Genomic DNA, 10,058 nt, shown 5'->3' with positions numbered 1-10,058 from the left:
TCACTGTATGTTTATCATACTGTAACTTCTTATGCAATTATGTATGGATTGTCTCTCCAAATAAAACTTTGTGTTTAATGATTGTTGGATCTGCTTGCTCATGGATCTCATAAAACAGAGTGCTATTTACAAACATTAATTAAGAACACTATATGTCAAAACACCTTGCTTTTTCTACTTTCAAGTAGTAACAATATATCATACTGTTTTATTATTTATATTTATTTTTATTTTCATTGTATTACTTCTATTCATAATGACGGCACACCAAGGAATGTTTTTCCCTTATGCCTCTGGGCGCAGGATGGATTCAGGAGAGCCATACGGACACGTAGGGAGCTGCAGGGGGTTAAGAGGGTTTATCACTCCCCTTTCATTATTGTTTCCCCTCAGGTCCCTTTCTTTTAGACCATTTACGCCAGCACATCCATTCCCAGCTTGAGTTTTGTGTGTTTTTTCAGCGCTGCTGCGCTGTCTATTCCATTTGCCTTCCAGCTATCTTGTACTGGAAACCTTTCCAGCCTCCAAAATGGCGCCGATCGTTTTTGGACCGCCCACAGAGACCTTTTCCTTGGTCTCATGTGTGCTGTCATTACTTTTGGCTACATTGGGATCAGCTGAGCTTGTCAGCTGGGTGGATTATTTTCCTTCTGCTGACGCCCAGGTCATGTGTCTGCACTGCGGCGCTTTGATTGGTCAATCATCGCCGTGGTGGCAGATTTAAAGCCCAAGCGCTGTGTTAGGCGCTCCAGCTGAGACCAGACCTAATTAATGCAAGGAAAGGCTGCTGTATGCACAGCTATCTAGGTGGCTCTGCCTTTTCATCTTTGGACTTCGTCCCAATCAGGTATTTACCTTACAAGCTTTTTGGCTTTGTGCTTACACACTGTGAGCATTAGGGATTTGTTTGTTCTGTGCATTTTTTGGCACTGAACTATCCCTATTTACTTATAATATACTTTTTTATTTCTCCCCCTTTTTTCTTAACAGAGCGGATGCCGCTTTTTGATCAGGTTATTTGAGGGGCTGTGAGAGTGTCTTCCTTCCCCTTTATCCTCTTTCAATCCATATCTATGGCAAACATTAGACTGTTTCTACTGACAACAGGCATTTTTGCTTACTATTGACAGGTATATATATTACATATATTGTTCATTATAACAAGTTTTTGGAGTGTATATTCTCTTTACCCACTGTTGCATAATACAACTGAGAGTAGTTTGCATATGTGTTTCCACATGTGCTTTCCTGATTTTTCAGATTAATTCTATTAATGGCTTAAAATCCTGCTGTGGTTCTCCTGAACTATTCTGTTTTCCCTGAGGACTCTGGTTCCTTACTGTATGGTCTGCTGTCTTTTGCTGTTTTACCTTTTTGGTAAGTAAATATTATTGTTTTTACTTTTGGCCCCTGTTTATATGTAGTTGAGATCCTTGAGCATGCATTATCTACAATAACTGATGTATTCATGATCAATATTTTTCTTTTCCCTTTTTTGACATTATTTACCAAAATGTATTGATATATAAATGATTGTTTTCAACAGTCATTTAATTATATGTCTTGTTGTTTTTTCTTTTGATATTTAGCATTGTATGTCTGAAAGCTCCTGAAGAAACTCGTCGGAGTGAAACATGTAGAGCTGACTTAAACAATGCTTCGTCTTGATATCACGTATTTAATCGAGATGTATTTCAAATTTATCGTATTTATGGCATATTAATTATTTGTGTAATAAATTATATTTTCTAATTTTATAATCAAATTTTGTCTGATTATCTATTTGCACCGTTCAAAAGCCCCGGGGTCCTTTTGGTTACCCCCTTTTTTCCCCCCCCTTCTCATTTTTCTTAAGAGTAACTTGGTTTGAGAGCGTTTTGATTTGCAAGCAACTTTTTTTTTTAATTCTGACTCGGTTTACGAGTGTTGACTCGCAAGACGAGCAGAATTCAAGCTAAATAGGCCTGCAGTACCTAATTTGGCCTGAGGTACGGGGGCGCAGGAGCCAAGAAAAGCCAAACATTGGCCTGCAGTACCTCATTTGGCCTGAGGTACGGGGGCGCAGGAAAAGAGCCAAAGTGTCCTTGGGCCTTTTCGAGCCGTTTTCGTCGCTCTCTGGCGCCCCCACCTCTGGCCACATTAGGTATTGCATCCCATTGAAGTCAATGCGGAACAAATTATTTTCGTTTCCATTGACTTCAATGGGAAAACTCACTTTGATATGCGAGTACTTTGGATTACGAGCATTCTCCTGGAACGGAGTATGCTCGTAATCCGAGGTTCAACTGTATGTAGTTGTGACACACATATCAAAGAACAGTTGGAGTCTTGACACTCAACATGTTTCATGAAACAATGTTTACTTCACCAGGAGAATGATATGTTATATAAGATATCTGTAAAAAGATCAAGCCCTTAGTACATCATATTCCAAAACAACAAAAAAAAAATAGATGGCAAGAAAAAATAAATGTATATTCGCCATGAGAAGGGTAGAACAAAAACAACAATCAAAAAATATATATACGACAACAACAGAAAGATGCAGCAAAACATTTCTAAGGTAATGTCTTGTTCGGGAGCTGTGAGGAGGGTAGGTCACCAGAGCGTAAAGAATACAGCGGAGGCAAACAACAAGCAGGCAAACAAAATCAGTGGACAACACAATGCTGGGAATAACTGTGTTTAAAAGGGGGATGGGAAAAAGATACCAGACAATTATCTGACAAAATGTGGCGGTGCCCGAAAGGAAAATGGTGAGACTGGACCTAGCAATGATATAGAGGGCCCAGTAGAAATAGGTGAAGTAATGATCATATGCATCAAGGCCTAAACAGCAATAACAACCAAAGAACCCAATAAGCAGAGTGACATAATAAAGTATGCAAAGGAATAGCATATAAAATAGTAAAAGGATTTACCTGAATATTGCCACGGTGTGCTGCCAAGAGGGTGATAAACAAACCTGTAGTGCAATGTCAAGCAGATAAAGAAGGAGTGAGAGAAAGACAGTTGAAAGTTACTATGTGTAACTGAATATTGTATATTACCAATGCAGTATACAAGTACGAATTTAACCTCAGAAAATATTACTACAATGCTGCTACCTGATAACAACTTCTTCGTTTAAATTAAATTATTGGCAGAGCATACCAGGAAGTTGGGTATGATGACACACAACAATGTTCCAAGGGACGTGGTTAAAAAGTAATATTTCTTACACTTCCCTCTAGCAGTGAGTGAACGTGAAGCTAGAAAGCACAACACAAAGGCTGCAACAAGGAGAACTTCTATACAGGAAAAATTGTGTATCCGTACAGCAACCATTTCCAGTTAAAGAAGCATGAGTAGGATGTCTGAAGGGATGGGTTTGATGGTCCATAGTGTCCTGTTGCTGCTAGCCTCAAGTAAGTTCACTCTAACATTTAATATGTTGATCCAAAGTTTTTGGTCCTCTGTTACTCCTCACACCACCTACTTGGACAAGTGAAAGACAATTCCACCAGATAAATGTAATGATGTCACTAGAACGCAGTGTTTCTCAATTCCAGTCCTCAGGCCCCCCCAACAGGTCAGGTTTTCAGGATTTCCATTATTTTGCACAGGTGATTTGATCAGTTTCACTGCCTTAGGGCTCTTTCACACGTCCGTTCAGTTTTTCAGATCAGTTTTTTTTTCATCAGTTGATCCGTTTTTGCATCCGTTTTTGCATCCGTTTTTTTTTTTTTTTTTTTGGGGGGCTTTTTACATAGAACAACGGATGTTAGCGGAACGGGTGATAAACGGATCGTCCGTTTTTCGTCCGTTCCGTTTTTTAGACGGAAGAAAAATAGGGTTTTCTTCCGTCCAAAAAAACGGAACTGAACGCAGACGGATGCTAACGGACGTTAGCGGATGCTCATCCGCTAACGGACGCTAGCCCATAGGGAAGCATTGCGGTCCGTTAACGGACGTCCAAAAAACGGACGAACGGAACGGACGTGTGAAAGAGCCCTTAGTAATCACCACAGCCTTTTCATCTGAGGGAAATCCTGAAAACCTGACCTGTTGGGGGGGCCTGAGGACTGGAATTGAGAAACACTGCTATAACAGGAGGTATAAGGTGTAGCAACCATATAAAAATCTGCATGTTTTTAGCATTAAAAAAGAAACTTGTGTATACTTGGGTTCCTTGGAATAAATTTAGATGTGCTATACTAAAGCGTGCCTTACACTTTACTAAACTACTGTATTTATTGGCGTATAACACTCACTTTTTTACCATGAAAATAGAGGGTAAACTGTGCCTACGTGGGTTGTGGAATTTTTTTTTTCCTTAAAATTCCCTTTTAAAGTTAGGGTGCGTGTTATACGCCTGTGCGTGTTATACACCGATAAATACAGTATTTAATACATGTGCTAAATTGTGATTTTGCCTCCCAATGCACTGTAACATTTCCTGCTATGAACTGATAGTATTTAGCTATATCCTACTAGTACATTTAAATTAGTTTAGGAATAGCCTTTGTTGGTGTATAAAATCATAAAAAAACATTAAAAATAAACTTGTAATTACTATAATAATAACAACCTCCCTGGCGGTATGATTCTGTCAGATTTTAGGTGCTGAAAGCGGTACAATTATTTTGCATGGAAATTTGGCGTTTTATATTGTAGGCCTGTAATTTTTAGGAATAACTCACTTAAATCTGTCCAAACAAGAGTCTAGTAGGCATCCCGGGTATGATAAAGTTTGAAACACAAAATCATAAAATATAAGATAATAAATGACTATAAATAATTATAACAAATAATAATGTAATTATAATAAAAATTATTCAATAATGTGATCAAATCAAAAACACTGAAATTTGCTCAGTTGCAGAATTGTCGCTGTCATTACTTTTAGTGTTTGATGATAAATTTCCCCACAAATCGCTATCGCTCAATTCTGCAAGCGATTCTAATTTATTATCGCTGTTTTCTAGCTGCTCTAAAACCACTTTTGACATAAAGCGACACTTTTTGGTTGCTATGGACAATCTCCAGTTTCCAGGCAGAAAAAAAATGTTTTTATTGTATAAAAGTGCATGCAGGACACTGGGCAGACCACTAGGGACAAGGGGGGTGTGTAATTATGTTATACAGTACTGTAATCTGTAAGATTACAGTATACTGTACGTAGTGTGTGTTTTTACTTTTTTTAATTTGGCGCCGATCTCCTCCCCCCGAGCGTCGCAACGTCGCAGGGAATGGAGCTCAGCGGCACTCGGGCAATGTGTGAATCGAGCGAGGAGACAGCTCGCACACACAGTGGGGAGACATCACAGGATCCAGGGGACAAGGTAAGTTACTTTGCCTGGATACTGCGATGCGATCCCGAGTCTGGCTCAGGGATACCGCTAATGGTACTAAAAATCAACCCCGTGCCTGACTCAGGAATACCGCTAGGAAGGTTAACTTATGTCCCGGAACTAACATATGTTAGCATACTTGTGAGTATTTCTTGAATAGGTAATTAGTACTATAGTAATAATGCATGTTGCCAACAACACTTTAGGAAGGCAATGAAGGAGAAATTTGTAGGTTCTCTTCAAGTCTGTACTTTGCATTAACACAATGTAAAACTACTGTATGCATTACCACAGCACACATTAAACTAGCCGTACACCAGTTGATATTTCTTACCTTCGTACTGAAAATTCAGAAAAATTGTTCAGAGCAATGGATTATGCCATCTTTGAGTCAACTAATTTCATTTGAAAAAATTTAAAAATGTATTTACATTGCCACTTGAAGGGAATCCCAGACATATTAACCAGTTGGTAACCGCCCTATAGCCAAAATACGGCTACAGAGCGGTTCCTGTACTCTAGGAGGGCGTCAATGTACGTCCTCCCAGAGACTGCGTTGTGCGCGCCCGAGCGGGCGCGCACACGCGATCGCCGGTGATCGCCGGTGCTCGCCGGGTCTACGGGACCCGCAGCAACAGCAATCGCGGTAAGGAGCCAATGGAAGCGGCTCCTTACCACGTGATCGCGCCGTCCAATGACGGCGCGATCACATTTGTAAACAAACCCTGCGGCTGGGTCACATGCAGGTCATCTCTCTCCTCTCCTCACACCGTTGCAGCGTGAGAGGAGAGGAGAGAGATTTGTTTTCAACCATAGTAAGTGCCAGCAGTGCCCAGCAATCCCCAGCAGTGCCCAGCAGTGCCCCATCTTTACCCCAGCAGTGCCATCTTTACCCCAGGAAGTGCCATCTGTCCCCCAGGCAGTGCCATCTGTGCCCCAGGCAGTGCCATCTGTGCCCCACTAGTGCCATCTGTGCCCCACTAGTGCCATCTGTGCCACCTGTGCCAAAACAAGTGCCCCACCAGTGCCACCTGTCCTACACCAGTGCACACCAGTGCCACAAAAGTACCACAACACTGCCACATCAGTGCCACAACACTGCCACATCAGTGCCACCTGTGCCCACAAGTGCCACCTGTGCCCATAAGTGCCACCTGTGCCCATAAGTGCCCACAAGTGCCGCCTGTGCCCACGAGTGCCGCCTGTGCCCACGAGTGCCACCTGTGCCCACGAGTGCCGCCTGTGCCACACCAGTGCCGCCTGTGCCACACCAGTGCCGCCTGTGCCACACCAGTGCCGCCTGTGCCACACCAGTGCCGCACCAGTGTCATCTGAGCCACACCAGTGTCATCTGAGCCACATCAGTGCCGCCTGTGCCCATCAGTGCCACCTGTGCCCATCAGTGCCACCTGTGCCACACCAGTGCCGCCTGTACCAAACCAGTGCCGCACCAGTGTCATCTGAGCCACACCAGTGCCACACCAGTGTCATCTTTGCCACATCAGTGCCGCCTGTTCCCATCAGTGCCACCTGTGCCCATCAGTGCCGCCTGTGCCCATCAGTGCCACCTGTGCCACACCAGTGCCGCCTGTACCAAACCAGTGCCGCCTGTACCAAACCAGTGCCGCACCAGTGTCATCTGAGCCACACCAGTGCCACACCAGTGTCATCTGAGCCACATCAGTGCCGCCTGTGCCCATCAGTGCCACCTGTGCCCATCAGTGCCGCCTGTGCCCATCAGTGCCGCCTGTGCCCATCAGTGCCACCTGTGCCCATCAGTGCTCATCTGCACCCCACCAGTGCTCATCTGCACCCCACCAGTGCTCATCTGCACCCCACCAGTGCTCATCTGCGCCCCACCAGTGCTCATCTGCACCCCACCAGTGCCATCTGTGCCCCACCAGTGCCATCTGTGCCCCACCAGTGCCATCTGTGCCCCACCAGTGCCACACCAGTTCCACCTGCACCACTGCAGTGACGCCTGTGCCCACCAGTGCCGCCTGCTAATCAGTGACCCCAGAGCCACAGCAGTGCAACCAGAGCCACACCAGTGCCACATTTGCCCATCAGTTACACCTGCGCCACTGCAGTGCCACTAGTGCCCACCAGTGTTCTGCAGTCCAGCCTCACTAGCCACCAGTATGGCAAAACATTTTTTTTTTTTTTTTAACAGAAATGTTTTTATTGATACAAAAGGAAGCATTTGAGACAGGACAATGCAGAGTTTTAGATTAACAGCTTAACAGAACTGTGGTACAGCAAAATTCAGTATTTCAGGAAGTACAACACATTATGATTACTAACTTAGGTACAGAGTATGACACTGGAATGAGACCCAGCCGGGTCTAGGTCGGGAGGTCGGATAAAATGAAGATTGCTCATGTGTAGTGCAGGGTAATAATCATTTTCCCCCCGAAGCGGGGGGGGGGGGGCGAGGCGCAAGTCTCTATAGTGGTACAGAGGAGAGAGCTCGTGGTAGCCTTTCATTGTGGATCAATGGCATTTAGCGATTCGTGACCCCGGGGTCCCCGTCCAAGGGCAGATCACTTTCAGCATGTAGGGGGTAGCGCGTGGGGTTGGACACGGCAATAAGGGCAGGCATTCGGTCATGTAGGGCGTCACAGGTCTAAGGGTGTCGTCAGCCACACTACCGCACAGAGGTGGACCCAGCCGCCACCCACGAACCCCAGACCTTGTCAAATTTCTGGGGGCACTTCCGCCCCATGTATGTCAGCTTGAAGAGAGGTAACACGGAGTCTACCAGGGCAAGCCACTGAGCCACCGTTGGGGGGGCCGTTAGTCTCCACTGGCGCAAAAGTGCCTTCCTGGCGTAGAAACTAAGGTAGAACAGTTGTAGACCAGCGTGTGTAGACTGTGTGACCCCTTCCGTGATACCCAGGAGAAGAACCTTAGGGTCCAGTGGCACTCGGAGGCCAGTGGCGGCAGCAATTTTGCCCGCCACCTCCTCCCAGTAACCCCGGATCACCGGGCAATCCCACACCACATGATAAAACGTGGCAAAACATTTTTTTACCACCGAGCAGGCCTTCCAGAAACTATGGGCGTCTGATGACAGCTGCGAGGAGTCTCTGTCCGATTCCGATTCGGCCTATGAGCCCGTAACAGGAAGCGGGTCTGATACTGATTCAGAGGAGGAACCTGTGCCCGTTAAAAGAAGGCGTTCTGGCGTGGAGCAGCCTACTACTAGTGCAGTGCCGTCCACCTCGCAAGCAGTGCCGTCCACCTCGCGAGCAGTGGCGTCCACCTCGCGAGCAGTGCCGTCCACCTCGCGAGCAGTGCCGTCCACCTCGCAAGCAGTGCCGTCCACCTCGCAAGCAGTGCCGTCCACCTCGCAAGCAGTGCCGTCCACCTCGCAAGCAGTGCCGTCCACCTCGCAAGCAGTGCCGTCCACCTCGCAAGCAGTGCCGTCCACCTCGCAAGCAGTGCCGTCCACCTCGCAAGCAGTGCCGTCCACCTCGCAAGCAGTGCCGTCCACCCCGCAAGCAGTGCCGTCCACCCCGCAAGCAGTGCCGTCCACCCCGCAAGCAGTGCAACAAAGGTCAGGCACCAGTAGGGTGTCCTCTCTGCCCCAAAGGGATAGGGGCCATGCCAGCCTTCCCTATGGCCTTCAAAACCCCCTGTGGCTGCCTTCGAATTCTGGAGCATCAAGTATCCCCCCTTTCACCGCCCAACCAGGTGTACAGGTGAACACCGATAATTTTGACATGATTGATTTTTTTCATTTAGTTTTTACAGACGAATTATTGTCATCTATTGTGGCCCAGTGCAATCTCTACGCTCAGCAATTTATTGTAAGCAACCCCGATTCCAGCTATGCCCGCCCCTTTCATTGGAGAGACCTGACCGTAGAGGAGTTTAAAATATTCTTAGGCCTGACCTTCAATATGGGTCTCTCAAAAAAAAAACAAAGGGTACTCCTATTGGTCTACCAAAGCCATCCACCACATGCCCGTCTTCTCATCCCGTATGCCCAGATCCCGATACTTCATGATTCTACGGTTCCTCCACTATAATGACAACACCCAGTGCCCTCCCCGAAATGACCCTGCTTTTGACAAATTATTTAAAATTCGGCCACTTCTAAAAAAAAATTCTGAAAAATTCCCCCAGTTATATACCCCTCAACAAAATATATCAATAGATGAGTCCCTTGTAAAATTCCACGGCAGGCTGGGCATCAAACAATTCATCCCAAGCAAAAGGGCCCGATATGGGGTGAAGATGTACAAACTGTGTGACCGAGACACGGGGTACATCTACTCCTTCATTGTTTACGAAGGGAAGGACTCCCAACTACATCCCCGCGAATGCCCCGAATACATCGGAACAAGTGGAAAAGTCGTCTGGGAGCTCATCTATCCACTACTTGGAAAAGGATACCACCTTTACGTGGACAATTTTTATACCAGCTTGCCCCTGTTTAGAAATCTTTACCGGAGAGACACCCCAGCATGTGGCACAGTGAGAATAAACAGAAAGGGCTTCCCCCAAAAATTGTTGAATCAGAAGCTGAGACGAGGAGAGACGACGTCTTTACGGAACCAGGAGCTATTGGCTGTCAAGTGGAGGGACAGACGAGATGTCCACATGCTCACCACCATCCACAATGACACCTACGTGGAAGTCCCCAAAAGAAGCGGCCCAGTGCAGAAACCATCTTGTGTCTACGACTACAATTTATTTATGGGTGGCGTAGACTTCAAT

At 45.9% G+C, this 10,058-nt stretch overlaps 1 protein-coding gene and 1 long non-coding RNA gene across 2 annotated transcripts in view; both read left to right on the top strand.

The window, feature by feature from the left end:
- Positions 1–404: 404 nt before the first annotated feature.
- LOC120922172 lies at positions 405–1,300 on the top strand. The gene is made up of 3 exons (XR_005745095.1): positions 405–847; positions 991–1,130; positions 1,261–1,300. It is a non-coding gene; the product is annotated as an uncharacterized LOC120922172 (long non-coding RNA).
- Positions 1,301–3,003: 1,703 nt separating this feature from the next.
- Positions 3,004–10,058, top strand: part of LOC120922173 (carcinoembryonic antigen-related cell adhesion molecule 1-like) — a gene marked incomplete at its 3' end in the record, with an annotated part of 73,230 nt that continues 66,175 nt past the window's right edge. Inside the window, exon 1 of the mRNA XM_040334642.1 lies at positions 3,004–3,407. Within this exon, the coding sequence (XP_040190576.1) occupies positions 3,344–3,407 (64 nt within the window). The remainder of the gene's footprint in view (positions 3,408–10,058) is intronic.

Source organism: Rana temporaria, unplaced genomic scaffold, assembly GCF_905171775.1.
Source record: "Rana temporaria unplaced genomic scaffold, aRanTem1.1, whole genome shotgun sequence".
Taxonomy (NCBI): domain Eukaryota; kingdom Metazoa; phylum Chordata; class Amphibia; order Anura; family Ranidae; genus Rana; species Rana temporaria.
The sequence above is the reverse complement of the archived record's forward strand: the minus strand, read 5'-3'. Positions and strand labels throughout refer to the sequence as shown.